The sequence below is a fragment of the Erythrolamprus reginae genome, chromosome 2, assembly GCF_031021105.1.
Source record: "Erythrolamprus reginae isolate rEryReg1 chromosome 2, rEryReg1.hap1, whole genome shotgun sequence".
Lineage (NCBI taxonomy): Eukaryota > Metazoa > Chordata > Lepidosauria > Squamata > Dipsadidae > Erythrolamprus > Erythrolamprus reginae.
In genome coordinates this window covers 329,544,603-329,563,710 of record NC_091951.1, presented here as the reverse complement: position 1 = coordinate 329,563,710, position 19,108 = coordinate 329,544,603, and the positions used below count along the sequence as shown (strand labels likewise).

At 39.7% G+C, this 19,108-nt stretch overlaps 2 protein-coding genes across 3 annotated transcripts in view; both read right to left on the bottom strand.

The window, feature by feature from the left end:
- Positions 1-6,675, bottom strand: part of LOC139162716 (complement component C6-like) — a 44,534-nt gene extending 37,859 nt beyond the window's left edge. Inside the window, exon 1 of the mRNA XM_070743402.1 lies at positions 6,569-6,675. Within this exon, the coding sequence (XP_070599503.1) occupies positions 6,569-6,587 (19 nt within the window). The 5' untranslated portion in view covers positions 6,588-6,675. The remainder of the gene's footprint in view (positions 1-6,568) is intronic.
- A 48-nt stretch (positions 6,676-6,723) lies between these two features.
- Positions 6,724-19,108, bottom strand: part of LOC139162717 (complement component C6-like) — a 69,475-nt gene continuing 57,090 nt past the window's right edge. For both annotated transcript variants that reach the window (XM_070743403.1, XM_070743404.1), the window contains exons 14-18: positions 18,489-18,621; positions 15,761-15,952; positions 13,824-13,914; positions 12,183-12,424; positions 6,724-9,017 (exon numbers count right to left, since the gene is read on the bottom strand). In XM_070743403.1, coding sequence (XP_070599504.1) covers positions 8,842-9,017; positions 12,183-12,424; positions 13,824-13,914; positions 15,761-15,952; positions 18,489-18,621 — 834 coding nt within the window. In that variant the 3' untranslated portion in view covers positions 6,724-8,841. The remainder of the gene's footprint in view (positions 9,018-12,182; positions 12,425-13,823; positions 13,915-15,760; positions 15,953-18,488; positions 18,622-19,108) is intronic.

The following is a 19,108-nucleotide window of genomic DNA, read 5'->3' as shown; positions in this document are numbered from 1 at the left end:
AATAGCAAAAAGTTGAGACTGTCTCATTGTCAAGACTGTTCATTGTTTAAACTGGAAAGAGAAGATTTCATAGAGAAACATTTAATTGTAGATCCCACAGAAGTGTCCATGTAATAATAAGGTAAAAGTGACATCTGCAAAGGTGCAGTCAAAGCTTTGCTCATTTTTTTAATGTGTGCTTATTGTAATTGTCATCTTGACTTTTTCTCCCTGCAAATATCTCTGAGCTGCTGGCTAAAATCCATACCTGGAATCAAAATTAAATTCATGATATGAGATGTGGTCCAATATTCTAGTTTTGAATCCCTTAAGCCTCTCTCCACTTGGCAGGATCATATAAGCAAGAGCTACATATATTATCTTTGTGTTCAGTTCCATCCCAACCTCTTTACAGTCACCCAGCAATTTCCCAACAGACAAGATTATATCTGAGGCAGACTGCATATACATGCAAGGCATCTTTTATACTGCTACCATCAGAACACACCCTGGGTGGGAGAACCTGCTCTGAAGCATCCCAAACCGAAACTGGCCCGGTCTCCTCTGGAAACTAGAAAAGAAGATTCCACAATATTCCCAAGCTCATTCTTTGTAAAATTGCATTAGCTGTTCACCCCAAATGAAACTGAGCTGTTTAGGAAGAACAATCAAATAACCAAATTGTTGTGGTTAGCTCTGGCCCAGCTCCTGCCCCAAGGAATGTGGAGGTGGATGTGGGAGAAACATCCACATGCCACAGGCCTGTTTTGCTCCTGATAGAATCTGATGACGAAGTCTTCTCTGACCAAGGAAGCGTGAGTGACAGGGAAGAGGGGAGTTTGGCAGACAACCCAGGAGGAGATCAATCTTCCTTAGCATCCCTGGATTCTGAACAAGAACTTATGACCGACCCATGCATGCAGAGAGTGATGCATAGGAGAGAACAACTGAAGGATTATTACAGGAGATAAGTGTGGCCACCTGTGGTTGGGTGGGGCTACTGTAATTAGTGCTAACATAAAAACAGCAGCGTGCTGATTTAGCCTTGTGGAAGTTTATCTGATTCATAGTTCATCAAGATTGTGGTTTTACTGTTTCCCTGTTCAAGACTGTGTGTGGACTTTCTGGACTTTGGAATTTGGACTCAATTTCCCAGTTACTGGGTGAGAAATTGGATTGCATTTAACCTGTGCTTTGTGTGTACCAGAAAATCCCTTTGACATTTAAAAAGGGAGTTTTTTCTGCTTTTCTGTTGATAAAGATTTTTGGTTTTCCTTCTATCGTGTGGTGTGCGTCTTTCTGGATTAATTACCCTGTAATTACAGGTGGTTGGGACACAAATTATCCACAGAATGGTAAAAAAAAGCAAAAGCTTTTTGAAGTCTTTTTTTGCAACTGGGTAACTCTTGGCACCCTTGTTTCCCAATATCCAGTCTTCAGTTGGGCATCCCAAACATGGTGAAATGCCCCATTTAATGTCTGATGGGACAGAGAGTAATGTTGCAAGAAATATTGAAAAATATGGGATAATATTTAAATACAGAAGTAAAACACATTATTCGTTGATCAATCACAGAATTGTAAAATGCCAATTTTGATGTATTTGGAAAGAATTTGGGATGTCAAGGGCCTTCTCACCTGCAGCAAAGGACCAAAGCAAAGCAGATGATCTTTGAGCTAATGACTGATTGTCCTTAAAAACTTCTGATAAAGAAGATACACTCTCTGAGACTTCCAAATTGTTTCCATATTTCTCCTAATGTTTTATTGAAATCTGCACCTCTACATATTTTATGATTTAATTTTGTTTCCTGGCAGAGTTAAAAAACGATCCTGTCTTACCTCCTGTATGACAGCTTTTCAAATACTGGAACATAACAATCACCTTATCTTTTCATCATTTTATACCCAGGTTAAATACTATACAGTGGTACCTCTACTTATGAACTTAATTTGTTCCGTGACCAGGTTCTTAAGTAGAAAAGTTTGTAAGTAGAAGCAATTTTTTCCCATAGGAATCAATGTAAAAGCAAATAATGTGTGCAAACCCATTAGGAAAGAAATAAAAGCTTGGAATTTGGGTGGGAGGAGGAGGAAGAAGAAGAGGAGGAGAAGACAGTCGCTGCCGAAGGAAGAAGGTGAGGTGAGGGGAATTAGACCGCCTTCTGCCGCACGAATCCCAGTGACCGATTAGGTCCCACAGAGTGGGCCTTCTCCGGGTCCCGTCAACTAAACAATGTCGGTTGGCGGGCCCCAGGGGAAGAGCCTTCTCTGTGGTGGCCCCGACTCTCTGGAACCAGCTCCCCCCAGAGATTAGAACTGCCCCTACCCTCCTTGCCTTTCGTAAGCTCCTTAAAACCCACCTTTGTCGTCAGGCATGGGGGAACTGAGATATCTCCCCCGGGCATATACAATTTATGTATGGTATGTTTGTATGTATGTTTGCTTAATAATGGGGTTTTTTAAATACTTTAAATTGTAAATTATTAGATTTGTCATGAACTGTTTTATTATGTTGTGAGCCGCCCCGAGTCTACGGAGAGGGGTGGCATACAAATCTAATAAATAAATAAAATAAATAAAATAAATAAATTTTAAAAATCCAAAACTTTAAGGCTTTAAAAAAAAAGATGGACTCTGAGGCGGCAAGGAGGAGCACGCACCTCCCATACACTCGGGGCGAGGCTGCCTCCCATCCACTGCGTCAGAAAGAGAAACCCAGGGGGAATGGCAGGAAACTGGCTGGGCCTTTCTGCCGCTCTCAAATTTCCTGGGAAATTTTTCAGGGCTCGGGTTCTTAAGTAGAAAATGGTTCTTAAGAAGAGGCAAAAAAAATCTTGAACACCCGGTTCTTATCTAGAAAAGTTCTTAATTAGAGGCATTCTTAGGTAGAGGTACCACTGTATATCCAAAACAGTCAATCATTTATTGTACGGCTTGATTCCAGCTTTCCATTATTCTGCTAGCCTTCCTTTGGACATATTCCAGTCTGTCAATATTTGTCTTAAATGATATGCCAGGATGGTAAATTGAGGTGAAATATTTGCTCTTATTGAGAAACATGTGTGTGCGTGCGTGTCTATACTATAATTTTTACCGGATTGCGTGTGCATGGCGCATGCACGCTTGGGGGAAATGGAACTTGGCTATGCGCTCCATTTCCGCTGCTGGAATGGCATTCCCAGCATTCTGGGGCATGGCCCATCCCTGCAACTGGCAGTTAGAACAGAGTTCTTTTCAGATGGGGAGGGTGAGTAGAAGTCTAAACTCCCGTCACACTCTGGCCACACCCATGCAGGTGGTGTAACAAAGAGCTTGTTTATATAAGGCAACTGGCTGTTGAAACAGAGTTCTTTTCAGGTGCGGGGGAGAGTAGAATGTCTAACTCCTTAGTATCAGTGTGTGTTAATATAATACTGTATAAGAAATACTAATGATCTGATAGTCGTTTTGAAAAATCCTTTCTTAGCTAGCATCTAGAAGCCAAGAGGAACGTACATGGCAAGTTTAAAATTTGGAGGCTTTTTTTTAAAAAATAAATTTTTATTGATTTTATAAAATAATTACATACAACGAACATATAACAGTGCACAGTGCATATGCCCATCACCTTACAAAACAAGGCACCCCCCTTCACCACCACCACCCATACAATGGGATTCAAAGGTTTTCAATTTTTGTTTATCTGTATTTCCTTGGCTCTATCTTACAATTAGATATTACTAAAAGAGTGATTGCAGTTTATTTTTCACATTTACATCACAGATTCCACTCAACATATAATCTTTCACCTTATTCCATCGTACCATCAGCTTCTCCAATTTGTTCTCGTCAAAATTGTTCAATCTTATTTCCATAATTTCAAAGTGTATGTGGTCCACCATGTACCAGTACCAATTTTGTAATGTCCATTTTGTGGAATCTTTCCAACCCAATACCACTACCGCTTGAGCACTTTCCAATGCTGCAGATTTTATTTCCTTAAATTCTCCTAGTTTTCTTTGTTTAATTAAAATCGCTATTTCTTTTGTAATTGTCCAGTTGATATTTAACATTTTGTTAATTTCGTTCTGTACTTCATTCCAGAATGTCTGAATTTCTGCACACTCCCAGAACATATGCATAAAGATTCCCTTTTTTTGGCAACCATGCCAACTATTACCCTTCTCTTTCCCCTGGAAGTGTGCTAGTTGTGCTGGTGTATAATACCATTTATGTAAAATTTTCCTTCTCATCTCTTTAACTCTTGTACTGTATTTTTGATCTTATATATATTTTCTACTATTTCTTTCATTTCACTTTCATCTATTTGTAAATCATTTTGCCAGCATCTTGTCAAACTTTTTGTTACTTCCTCTTCCACCTGCAGTAGCATTCTATATATATTACCGGCTTGTGCTTTACTCTTCTCTTATTATTTTTTCTAAACTATTTTCTTCTCGTAAAAAAGCTTCTTTGTTCTCACTTTTATTTAAATATGTGCTTATTGCATTAATCTGCAGCCATTTGTGTTGACCGATCCACCATTCCAATCGAGTTCTGCTAATACTTTGGAGGCTTTATAGTCCTGGAGATTTCATGATGAGTGAGTGGTATTTCAGTGCAAATTGGGTGCTCTGGGGTGGAGCTCCATTTTTGCTACCCCACTGCGCTTCCCCCATCCAGGCAGCAGCCCACCCCTGTATGTGTGTTTGTGTACATGTGTGCATGTGTACATACATGCACTGCATATGTATGTGTATTATACACACACACATATATAGCTGACATTCTGTCCTGAATCCATGTTAGCAGGTGTATAGCTCGACATGCAGCTAAACCCTCTATCCTTCAATAAGTCAGACCATAAACATAAATCTGGATAATTTATTACAGAATGAGATAAAACAGTGATGTTGTGTATGGAATACAGATTTTGTCTTCAGAAGAACAGGTGTCACAAAATAAGCTTGGTTCTTCTAGATCAGTGGTTCTCAACCTTTCTAATGCCGTGACCCCTTAATACAGTTCCTCATGTTGTGATGACCCCCAACCATAAGTGTAGCACCAATTCCCCCAACAGAGCTTTAAGCTGATTGGCAGGAAGGTCAGAGGGAGGCCCCTACTGTAAACGCCTGATTGGTCGGATTGTAAAAATATGTCCAACTCCCAAGGCACCAGAATAGAAGCTTTAGTTCCTAACACCATGGGAAATTTGTCTTTTCCCATGGTCCTAGGAGACCCCTGTGAAACGATTGTTCGACCCCCAAAGGGGCCCCGACCCCCAGGTTGAGAACCACTGTTCTAGATGTTTCTGTTACCTCTGAACATTACAAAATGGCATTCGGCTTCTCAGAGATTATCGGTACTCAGTAGGATCAAAATGCTACCAAAACCAATGTTCTAAGCAATGAGAATTGTATGCATGATCACCAAATGAAGCTCAAGACACCAAGTATATTCTGGAGACAGCTTTAATTAAAAGTATAACTCCATTCAAGGGAGCTCCAGTCAGAGCCAAAATGGGTAGCTTTTAGCCATTGATTATTTTAAAAGGCATAATTATTACACTGAATTATAGCCATTACTAATAATGTTGCATCTTGTTTTTTGAAACAAAAGTACTCCTTCCAAATATTTCATTCATCGCCAAAGGTCTTCTTTTTATGGGAGAATATATATGCACAGACATATATTTGTAAATCTCAGTGTTTTCTCGGGCATGCTAATATCATAGCAATAGTATTTAGACTTTGCAGCCCTCTCTAAGCGGTTTACAGACAGTAAGCATATTGCCCCCAACAATCTGGGTCCTCATTTTACCAACATTGGAAGGATGAGTCAACTTTGAGTCTACTGAGATTCGATCTGCCAAACTGCTGGCAGCTGGTGATCAGCAGAAGTGCTGCATCACTGAGGCTCTCATGTTTTCTACTAGCACTCTCTACCAGAGTTTACTATTCCAGATAGTCCTTCCTTAATAACCATTCATTTTAGTGACCATTCAGAGTTACAATGGTGGTAAAATAAGTGACTTATGACCAGTCTTCAAACTTAGTACCATTGCAACATTTCTGCAATCACATGATCATGATTCAGGCACTTGGGAACTATTTTGAATTTAGGATCCCCCAATCATTTGATCTTCATTTGAATCCTTTCCAGCTAATTTCTATCAAGCAAAATCCATGGAGAAGCCAACCAGATATTGCCAATCACATTAGTAATAATTTGCTAAGCAACTGGAGGTGCTTTTTTAAAGTTTGGCAATCAGGTGATATTTTGTTTTAATAACCACCTTAGTTTGTGATGGATTTATTGGTCTTAGCTAGGGTTGTTATGCAATGACAGTTAAATAGAATCTCTTCCTTCAAGGGACAGAAATTAAAATGCTGGGATTAAAAAAAAGGAAAAGATTAGGATATTACACCACACTTGGAAGCACCCTAGAAATATATCAAAGGTCACTGTCAGATTGCTACATACCTAGAGATAAAAAGGTGGGCTCATCCAGAAAAGCAATTCTTTAAAAAAATATGTTTTAAAAACAAAATAGTGCACAAAATAGCCCCATTTAATAATAAATCATTGTAATAGAAGTGAGACTTACCCAATTGGATTAAAAACATTCATGGGAAGCCTAGCTCATAATATAGCAATGGAAACAGTACTTCAGGCATAGATCACTTTCACTTCCAATAAAACATGTCACTCTTAATAAATATCAATGCTTATTTTAAAGAGATGAGTCATAAAAACAAGAAAAATGGGTGGCTGTTTGCAGCAGCCATTTATTTGTATTGGTTAAGTATTAACAGAATAGAAAGTTGGGAAATTTAAGCCGAGTTCCAAGTTTACAGTGGATTAATGCTGAGCAGTTATTATAGAGCCAATCATTTATGTTCAGAGTAAAGTCTACAGATTGTCCTGTGCATTGTATGGGAGTTAAATAACAACTCAGTTATAATCTTTCTTTTGAAAACAGAGTTTGGTTGCAATTTGCTTAGCAGAGAAAAGGTTTAACTGAGGTCAGTGATTTCAAAGTAGATTTCTGTCTTATTAAAATTGTATTTGTGTCTTATTAAAATTGTATTTCCCAAAGTGAAATTTAAGGACTTCCATCAAATTAGAAATTAGGATAACTCAAGCCAGGGAAAATGTGCAGTTTCCAGGTGCATCAGTACTAAACAATAATTCTAGTTAACAACTTAATAGTATTCAATTCAATCTTCTTGGTAAGGATGGCATTAGATTACTTATCTGTATTGATGTTGGAGTTGGTAAGGAATTCTGGGACTAGCTTTTTCTATATATATAGTTGGGAAATCTATTTGAGATCAGTGGTTGTCGGCTTGTCAAGGACTTTCCACCACTGCTTTCAGACATTTTAAAATCAAAATGATAGATTGAAAGGCTTGATTTAGTTAGAATGTAGATGCCATCCAGATGCCATCTCCTACTGTCACACTGTAGCTGATCTAAGAGAAATGTACGGCCAACGGTTTTAACCGTCGGCCGAAATTGCCTCAGGGGCGGGGCGACGGTGAGTCAGCTCTTTCGAGCTGCAAACTTCCGGGTTCATTGGAACCCGGAAGTTCGGCTTCTGGCAGCGCGCCAATGAGAACGCGCTGCCGGTTTGCTGAGGCGGGTCCTAGATTGCCCTATTTAAGGGTGATCTTGGAGGACCCGACATTGCGATTTTCAAGCGAACACCCGCCCACCCTCCGCTATCACCAGTGTTTCCTGAGGAGGTCGCCTCGGGGCCGAATAGGAATTTTTTGCGGCCTCCCCTTTAGAGGCGGCCGTTTTTTCACCTATTCCACACTGACAGGTGCGGATTGGATTGGTTAGGGGGTGCGGCGCATTTAGTTAATAAATAGGCCTCCCTTTCGTCATTGGGGTCTGGCAGGTTTGGGGCGGAAATGCGCTATTAGAAGCAACTGTGCATGCTCCTTTTGGGCATCCTTAAAGGGTGATGGACTGCCTCTCTCCAGGAACTAGAGGTTCGAGCAACGTCGGGGATTGGAGAGAGGATGTCCATGGGAATCACCGGATCCAATGGCCCACGGGGATTGGAGGGTGAACTCCTCCCACATGATGAAGGGGCATGGCTTGGATCCAGGTGAAGGTGGTACCTTCACCTGGTTCAGCAAGGAGTTCTTGCCCAATGTTGCCAAGGAATTTTATGGTAGGAATTTCCACCCCGTTAGTTTGGCTCCGCAGGTCCTTAGTTTGTTTTGAATTAAATATTCAAATTTATTTAAATTTATTTAAATATGTTAATTAATAAATGACCCTTAATTAACCCACAATATATGTCTCAGCATCTTTACTCCGCCTCCGGGGGCAACTGTTTGTTTTTTATCTGTTTGGCTTTCCACAGAACAGGTGGGGTGAGGGCACAACCAGGAAGGAAGCAGGGAAAAATGTGCTTTTTTTTAATGCATTGGAATTGCTGGCTAGTCCAAGACCTATGGAAGACTTGCAAAAATGCTTGTCAGAATGGAGAAAAGAAACAGCAGCCATTTTGAAGAGACAGCTGCTCTTTAGGACCCAGCTTAGAGAGCTCATATTATTGGAATGGACACTGGACATTGAGATTTGCAATTCGAAACTGAATTCCGTCCCAGGAAAGGAGCCAAGGTGGCTGTGACAGTGGAATAAAGCTCTGCTAACTTTTTGTATGCAGTGCACTTGATCCATGCTCAGTTATTCAGTTGGAGAAAAGAGGAATTGTCATGAGCCTCAAAGGTGTGGTGATGGCATTAATAAGAAAGGCTGGAACAAAATGGCTGGATGCTGGAATGAAAGCAATTTGGGAAGACCAGAGTAAAAAACAGCCATTCCTGCTATTGATGTCTAGGAAAGGGAAACTAACATCTTTTAGTTTGTACAGCTGCCTTCATGTAAAATTAAAATGTCCGTATTGGAGCACTTCAATGCTCCCAGCATGCAAAGGTTTGCTGTTATCTTTCTTGTCTTTATTTGAACACAGGAAATGGGGTCCCCACCACGTGGGCACTGGTTAGGCAGCAAGCAGACACATTTACCATGTGACTCTATAAGAGAAAAAAAAGATGACTTTTAGTTCTAGTCACATAAGAACATAAGAAGAGCCATGCTGAATGAGGCCAAAGCCCATCGAGTCCATCATTCTGTGTCACACAATGGCCCACCAATTGTACATGGGGATCTTGAGCAGAAGGAGAAGGCAAAACCCTCCCTTTCCCTTGACCCCCAACAAATGGCACCCAAGGGAATCCTGCCTGCCTCAACCAACATAGAGGCAGCACATGGACATCCGTTTCAATAATCACTGATACACTTGCCATCCATGAATCTGTCTAATCCTGCCTTGAATCTTTCTAATCCAGGCTGGCAGCTGTCACGACCTCTTCTGGAAGTGAATTCCATGAGCCAATGACCCTCTGGGTGAAGAAATATTTCCCTTTATTTGTCCTCACTTTCTTACCAATGAGCTTTAGGGAGTGCCCCCTCGTCCTAGTATTGTGTGTTAGAAAACAGAATTTTCTCTATCCACCTTTTCTATCCCATGCATGATTTTATACACTTTGATCAAGTCACCCCTTAAACGCCGTCTTTCAAGGCTGAAGAGACCAAAGTGTTGCAACCTTGTTTCATAAGGGAGGTGCTCCATTTCCTTCATCATTTTTGTTGCCCTTTTCCCCCCATCTTTTCCAGTTCCATTATATCCTTGTTGAAGTGTGGTGATATTTAGAGATGTATCAACCATCAACATAATATTTACATTATTTTAAAAATAATATTGGTCTGTTTAATGGTGGAGGGAGACTGGTGACTGCCATTTGCAGCCTCCTCAGATGATTTCTGACAAGCAAAGTCAACAGGGGAAACCAATTCACTTAATGACCCCACAATTCACTTAGTAACTGCAGTGATTCACTAAGCATCCATGACAAAAAAGGTCATAAAATCAGGGGTGGTTCACTTAACTTAACAATTGCCTTGTTTAGCCACAGAGATTCTGGTTCCAATTGTAAATTGAGGACTAATTGTATATACAGCTAGATAGAAGTGCTTGGAGGCAGTTATAGTGGTTTGTACAGGATGATTGATTTTAGGGGGGGGAAAAGGGGATTTCCAAGGATGCCTATAAGAATGGGAAAAATTATTCCTTTTTGGCTGCAGACCAGCCTGAAAACGTTATGATCTGCAGAACATTGTGTTTGCTGCTTGGAAATGTTAAAAAATGAAAATTGTTCATAGCCTATAACCCTGCCTGCTGGGTCATTAGCCTTTCCCCTATCTTGAAAGGACAGTGTACTTGTCAGTATATCCAAAGTCACCAATTGAGTCTTCTTGCACAAATTCTTATCACTGTATTTTTCAGAGTATAAAATGCACCTCCCCACCAAAAAAAAGTGGGTGGAAATGTTGGTGCATCTTATACACTGAATACAATCATTTTTGGCCTCCTGAAGCCATGCCGCAGGTCCCATTTTTGCAAAAATGGATGAGTTTCTCACAAAAACATGGTACACAGAAGGTTTGAGGGCCCCCCTGGGGGCTGGGGGAAGGCAAAATGCCCCCATTTTGGAAAAAATGGGTGAAAAATAGGGTGTTTTTGCAAAAACTGGTGTTTTTGCAAAAACTGGTGTTTTTGCCTTCCCTTAGCCCCGAGAAGCACTCTGCAGGCCTCCCAAACCTCTACATGCCCTGTTTTTCACAAAAATGGGTCCATTTTCATCTGTTTTTGTAAAAAAAACAAGGCATACAGAAAGTTTGGAAAGCCGACAGACTACTCATGAGGGCCTGGGAGGACAAAAACTTTTTTTCTTACTTACCTCTTCAAAATCTCGGTGTGTCTTATACACCGGTACATCTTATAGTCAGAAAAATATGGTAATTTGAATCAGTTGGTTCAGCTACCAAATCTGGACAATGGTGTAAGAATCGAATACTGATCCAGGATTAATATTGAAGATGCTCCTAATCTGGACCATATTGGGAGTGGGCAAAGTACCATGATGGAGAGACATAATGAAATCATTTCTCCTTTGGGTCTCTCCTAATTTTTTTACCCTTTCAAACCAGCCTTTGCCCTAATTTTGGTAAATTTTTGCCTTCTCTTCTTTTAAACTATGATACCTTTGTTCAGTATCCTTGTAGGATATTGCATTCTGTTTATTGTGTTTGCTCATTTATCTTGTTAAATTGTGGCTCTAACCAGTGAAGAGTTGCAAAAATTTGTACTACCACCAATTTGGGCATGCCTTATTGTGTGGGTGTGGCTTGATGGTCATTTGAGTGGCTTGCCGGCCATTTGACCAGGTAGGAGTGGCTTGACAATCATGTGACTGGGGGTGGCTTAAATATCATGTGACTGGTTGGAAGTGGCTTACTGACCACGATAAGTTTTCAAATAGGTGCTTGGACTCTTTTTCAGCTGATTAAGTCACATTATTTGAATAGCCACAAAAAGGACAAATGATAGACAGCATTATTTGTTGAGGAGCACAGTAACCACTGATTTTAAGATTTTGTACTGAAACCACAAGGTTCAGTATGATAATAGATTAGGCAAGTAGCTCAGTTTTCTTTAATTGCCATAAAGGTTCAATTCTACATAATGATTAAAATGATGTTATGGGTAAAAACATATTTTTTACCCTATTTAAAATATTTCCTATTTTAAAAGTAATTAAGGATCATACTAAGTTACTAGAGAAGGAAGGACAATAAAAAACTATTATTCAATAAATAGTGCATAAATTTACTACCCCCACTGCGTCCCCCCTTCACCCCCACCTGTGGGGGCAGCAGACCATCATTGGCTCTAACCTTTTTTGTAACTGGGATACACTAGAACAGTGTTTCCCAAACTTGGCAACTTGAAGATATTTGGACTTCAACTCCCAGAATTCCCCAGCCAGCATTTGCTGGCTGGGGAATTCTGGGAGTTGAAGTCCAAATATCTTCAAGTTGCCAAGGTTGGGAAACACTGCATTAGAAGACAAAGAGAAGGAATATATTGATTTCACCAATCAGTCAATGGGTGGTCAAAGTTTTGGATTTCTATCAGGATCTGACCCCAGATTGAATAAATCGTTGCCAGACCAAATCAGATCACTTCCTGAAAATATTTTGAGGACTAAATGGCTGCCTAACCATATCAGTTGCCACTAATCTGACTTCATAAACGTGGTCCAGGAACAATAACAAGTCAGTGCATCCATGCGTACCTGAGCACTGCTCCCAGTCGTAACATGTGTCATAGTCACAAGGTTCCCTCTTTATGCTGTTTGAGGCCATTCTGAGCCTTTCCTTAGCCCAACTTATATCAGTCCCACTCCGGCAGGGCCCAGAATGCAAGAAATGGAAGGAATGTTGATCCAGGCATTTTTCAGCCAAATATGGACAGCTGGGCTTTGTAAGTGCTTGCTCAGAAGTGCCATCCAGGACACAGACATCTTCAGAATAGTGTCTGCCAAATGACCAAAATGCAAAGCCAAAGTAAACATAAGATTAAGAGAGGGATGAAGCAAACAATTAATAAAGAAGCATTTTTCATTATTGTTTATAACATTTGGAACATCTGTTTGGGAAGTTAGCTGGAGCTCGTTAGCCAAGTTATTATTGAAAAGAAAATCTGGAATGATTATCATTATTCATATCAGATGGAAAATATGATAATCTTCTCTCTGTTTAGAGAAGAAATTTTAGAAAGGTGGTCAAAAAATAGGTTAGCAACAATATATTCACAAGTGAACTCCAGCCTCTTTCTCTGTTTTACTTACATACATACACATTCCAATCCTAGCTGTATCACCAAATATCAGGGCATGTTGACATTTTGCAAAATGTTGTGTAACAGTGTGCAAGTTCTCATGAGTAGGGAAGAAATGCGATTATGGCATTTCGTGAGCTTGGAGGAGTCAGAGAAAGCCTGAGAACATACCATATGGGGAAAATGTATCAACCCCCATAAAGGGAATATGCAAAACATCTGGATTCTGCCCATGTGAATCCAGTGTGGAGTCACCCTAAGCAAAAGACGGAGACAAGTAGATAATGGGCAGGGTTGGGCTTCAGAATTTGGTGACCGTGGCCAGCAAACAGATTTCCTGAGGTTTCCACGGCAACTGTGGCTGGCATCTTCAGATGCAAAGTGGTCTGATACTGAGCAACATATTATTGGCCAATCAGAAATCAGAACACCTGGCTATAAAGACAGGAGCCCAGTGAGTTTCTGAAGATGTCAATCAAAGGTGCTGGTGAAATGTCAGGAAGTATGTTTTTTAGATCATGGTCACAAAGCCCTAAGCTCAACATTGCTCAAGAAATGCTGGCTGTGAAAGCCTACACCAACTCAGTGGTTCTCAATCTGGGGGTTGGGACCACCTTTGGGGGTCGAATGACTGTTTCACAGGGGTCACCTAAGACCATGGGAAAGGACAAATTTCCCATGGTGTTAGGAACTAAAACTTCTATTCTGGCACCTTGGAATGTATTTTTACAATCCAACCAATCAGGTGTTTAAAGAGGTGTCCCTCTGCCCTTCCTGACAATCACCTTAAAGCTCTGTTGGAAGAATCGGTACTAAGCTTATGTTTGGGAGTCACCACAACACGAGGAACTATATTAAGGGGTCATGGCATTAAAAAGGTTGAGAACCATTTAGTTTTTAAATGGATAAGTTTATACAATGTTAAACTTTTCTCCTAAGAAAGAACTTCCTCTTAACTAAGATCCATTAAGAAGAAAAAGTTGAGGGAAGTTATCTTGGAGTTGAGTACAGGTTGGAGCAGGCACTTCATTTTTTCTTAAGATGATACAAATCTTAACATCTGGCGTAGGGAAACCCCATTCTCTGTATAATTTACCTGCAGTCTTCTGTAGGGTTCATGCACACACATTGGGAGTCAACTTGCTTTTCTCCTGGTTTGCAATTGCTTGGAGAACCTAGGTTACCATCTGTCAGAGGATAAGGAATACCAAAAAATGAAGCATAAACACATAGTAATACTATTAGATGTACTATATAAAGTTTTGATAGACATTTTCAGGATTGGTGTTAAACTACAATGAATGATAGGTTGCTGCTGATTCGGATTGGTTTGCCCGTACCGGTAGCAGAAATTTGCCCCTACTCGTCTAACTGGCAGTGATGGCTGGTTGACTACGCCTCTGAACTGGTTCTCTAATCGCTGCTCCTTGAAAGCAACTGGCAAAGAATCCTCTTCTCATGTGCATAGGTTTCTGCGCATGTGCAGAGGCTTCTGTGCATGTGCAGAGGGTCACTTGCACGATGCAAAATTCTGAAATGATGGGAAGCAGTAGAGGAAGGTAAGTAGAACCCATCCCTGACTACAATGTACAGTTGCTTGGTGCCAAAGCTCATATTTAGTTTTTAGTAGCATCCATGGGTGACATTCCCCAAAGTAGGGCTGGTCAGAGCAAAAATGAAGCCTGATTTAAAATAGACACCTGAATTTCAGATTAAAATTTGCTAAAAACTATTGTTCTGGAATTCAAAGTTCTTCTGAATTGACACCTTTATGCAGAACCCCCAAATGCTCTAATCACCCCATTTTCAAAGCAGCAAAGCAGGATTCACCAGTCAATACAAACAATGTCTCCTTTCCAATCTCAGCCCTAAAATAACCCACATGGTAGTCAGGTTTTTCATGGTGGGATGTAAAATCAAGATCATCTGAGCCTTCCTGAGTATAGATAGCCAGAAATGTCTCAGGCTTATTAAATGTGCTAAACACTTTTTAAATCTCTTAAAGGTATTTATGGTTTGGTATATACACGCCATATCAAATATTTTACTAAATCTTTTCAGGTTTCACAGAGGTTTGTAAGAGAGGTTTATTTCCCTCAAATCTCTTTTGGATAATTGCTTTGCTTTACGTAGCAATATTTCTTTGTATTTAAGCTAACATTTTAAAATATATATACTACATGGGCTGCTAACTTCATTCTCTTTTGTCACCAATGCACAGGCTGAGCAAGCATCCTAACATTCTCTGTTTGAAATATTCCCACATTCTTTGAATTTATTTCTCCTAATTCCCTTGATACTGACAGTTCAAAATTAGATATTTTATATCAATTTTCTTAATGAACACAAAGTGTTTCACTTCATTCACTCCAGATAGTCCCTATATATTTAATAATTCACTCCTCTTGTCAGGCAAAATATTACATACTAACAGCAATTTGGGAAGAGGAGCACAGCTATTATTTTTGGACAGAATGGATTCTACACACTGTTCTGAGAGTTCATATTTGTTGTTTTCCTGACTATGCAGGTGTGTACGTCTCTAACAGTAAAAATAAATCACAACAGGTGGTATCACCAAAGTGATTTTGGATATCTTGAAAATCGAGTAAGATTGGAGCTGATTCATATTTTTGCAGATCACCCAGACATGTCTGAAATTTAGGCTAGATTTGGGTGTGTGGGGGGGGATTAAAAACCTAGAATTTTGTACTGTTAACAAGAAAACACTTTGGATGTATTTTCATGTTGATCTCCATCTTTACTTTTTATGATATAACTATTAACAGTTCCTAGACTTTGGTGCTTCTTCATTTTATTTTGAGAGCACCCAGTTTCTTCATTTCTCTTCTCTTGTTGTGTTTTAATCCCATTTTCCCTTCAAGGCATTTAACTGCAACATCACCCCCTCCCTCTACCTTTCATGATTTTCAATAGTCCTGAAAGGAAGATCACACAAGATGTCGGAGTGAGAATTTGAACCCATTGCTCCAAACCCCACATTGACCAGGTGAATCTCTTTGTCATACTTACCTTTCTCACAGGTAAGCAGTGTCACTACAGCAGGACGCCAAGATGGGCCGCTTACACAGGTGTACTCTGAATGGCCAGTTAACCTAAAGGTTGGTGCACAACGTAGGTGGATCTTTTCCCCAATGTTATATTCACTTTTAAAAGGAGAAATGGAGACGACATCTGAGGCTGCCGGCCTGCGACATGCAGATACTGAGGAAAGAAGGAAGGGAGGGAGTAAATGAGGTCACAATGCTGACAGAAGAGCTGCAATTTAAATACAGAGTTCAAGTACTTTGAAACTTAAAGATAAACAAGACTCAGATTATTATCAAAATTTGGGGGAAGTTTTATGATTGGATAGAAAACTAAGAAAGAAAGAAAGAAAGAAAGAAAGAAAGAAAGAAAGAAAGAAAGAAAGAAAGAAAGAAAACTAACCCCCTATGTATTAGTAATTGGTTACTTTGGGGAAAAATTGAAAAATGAGAATTTGATTTAAACTTTGGAAGCCAGATGGCAAAGATGAGATATGGTAGTAGCACTATATAATGATATAATACAAAATTTACTTATTGTTTACCTTTTAAACATATAGAACTTTATTTTATAAAGTAGGTTTAAGCTTAAGTTTTTAAGTTTAAGTTTTATTAGATTTGTGTGCCGCCCCTCTCCGAAGACTTATAGGTGATATATTATGAATAGTTTTTTTACTAAAGAATTTGAAAATTAAGGGAGACTAGGATAGATCTATTTCGGCCTTATTTTGGCTTCATCAGCTAGCCATACCCACTGGGACTTGAACCTGAAACCTTTGCCTTGTAAGGCAGAGAATTATCCTCTAGGCTACAGTATCCAATCCCTTCAGCTCTGCACCAGGGAAGGGTTACATATTTTTGTGTCAAATCACCCTGGTGTATTGAAGGAACATCACAGCTCCTTATTTGCCTCTCAGCCCAACCCAGGGCCATTTCCAAGGCAGTTAATGTTGTTGATAGCCAACAATTCTATCTGTGTGTGTGTGTGTGTGTGTGTGTGTGTGTGTGTATTTAAGGAACGTCACAGCTCCTTTTTGCCTCTAGGCCCAACCCAGGGCCACTACAAGGCAGTTAATATATTTATAGCCGACAACTATATTCTGTATGTGTTAAATGTGTTAAAAATGTTTAACAAATGTGTTAAAAAAAACATTTAACATATATATATATGTATATATATATATATAAATTTTAAATATTCAGCAAAAATATATGATACATACATATATATATATATATATGTGCTATGCTGTCCTATTTAGGCACATTTTAAACCCATGCACATATGTGTAAGCTATGCATGTGAGCAAAGCACACATGTGGAAAGCCGATACACGCATGGAAGGCACGCAGGGGACCAAAGCATGCATGCACAAGCATACATGCTGGCATTTGTGAACTGGTAATGAAAGTAAGTAAATACCACCCCTGGTTTGAACTGAACCATGAACTAATCACAAGGACTGGACCAGTGATGGCCTGCTACCGTAACGGTAAATTTCTACATTTCGGTAGCGATTTTCAGGATGCACACGCAGCTGCATGTCCCCGACAAATGCATACATGAGATTTGGCTTCTGCACATGTGCAGCAAGCGAAATCTCATGTGAAGATGCTCACATGAGTGAGATTTTGGCAATTTTCGCTGATTTTTTGCTTCTGTGCAAGCGTGGAAGCAAATATATCGGTGACAATTGCCAAAATCTCACTCTCAGTGCGTCATCACGTGAGATTTCACTTGCTGGGCATGTGCAGAAGCCAAATATCATGCCGACGGGCGCGCACACAGCTGCCAGATGCACACGCCCCTGCGACAGCCTTGGAGCGTGCTTCATTAGACTAGGAAGTGGTTGGCCAGTTTTGGTTTAAGCTAGTGTTTTTCCACCCTGGCAACCGAAAGAAATGTGGACTTCAACTCCCAGAATTCCCCAGTCAGCATGGCTAGCTGGGAAATTTCGAGAGTTCTTAAAGTTGCCAAAGTTGAGAAATACTGGACTGAGCCATTGAAAGAGCATACCGCTGCCTTCCCTTATCAGGAATTGAGATAATTCAAGAAGGCAACCAGGACCTTTCCTTACAACAGAAATGTGGAGGCAGCCATGTTCTCTCAAAGCTGCTACAAAGATAACATTTCTGCTAGGATTCCAGGAAAAAGAAAGTGGCTACATGCTTATATGTAGAAATGATCAAGGACCTGTATACTGCACGAGTCAAAAAAGAGGGCTGTGAAAATATTTACTGACCCCTCGCATCCTGGACATAAACTGTTTCAACTCCTACCCTCAAACCGTCACTACAGAGCACTGCACAATCAGACACAAGAACATTTTTTCCTGAATGCCATCACTCTGCTAAACAAATAAATCCCTCAACACTGTCAAACTGTTTACTAAGTCTGCACTACTAGATTTTTCTCATCATTCCTATCACCCATCTCCTCCCACTTATGACTGTATGACTGTAACTTGTTGCTTGTATCCTTAAGATTTTTATTAATATCTATTGTTTCCTCATTGCTTATTTGACCCCCTATGACAATCATTAAGTGTTGTACCACGTGATTCTTGACAAATGTCTCTTTTCTTTTATGCACACTGAGAGCATATGCACCGAAGACAAATTCCTTGTGTATCCAATCTCACTTGGCCAATAAAGAATTCTATTCTATTCTACTTTTCTGTTATTAGTAGCGTAAATCTCTTAATGGTTCTTACATTGGCATTCGACAGGACGTTGCAACCAAGTTTGATCAGTCTGGCATTGAAAGAATGGATATCCTGTAAGAGTGTATCCATTGAAGCACACAATTTCAGCATTTTCCCCAACGTCATAATGGTTCTTCTCATTCTGAAATTAACCAGAGGAAACTTTTCATATGCTGAGCAAAAAGACGTGTTATGAAATAAAAACAGTTCCTTATATTCAAGTGGAACCATCCAAGTTTTTTCATGCAACTTTTTTGAGCAATTCCTACATTTAAAGATATTTAGACAAATTTTATTCTAAACATTAGCAGAAGTTCTCTCAGAATTATAAAAATATGTAGATATTGCTTTTTGCATTGTTTTATCTCTAAAAATCTCTAAAATAAGGCTATTCCATTAAGCTTTGCGGCTGAATTTTGGATCTGAAACAGTGTCTCTCTGTTCTTAATTGCTTAAGATGAGGGTTGCCCAGAAAGTAATGCACCACATTTTTTTTCTCAGCCTAGGGTTATTGTACAAATGTGAAACTTTTGGTATACATTATTTGAATTGTCAGGAGTGTGTGTGTAAATTTTGCATTTCTTCAGAAAGATAGTATAGCTGCTGATATATATCTTTCAGAGCCAGGC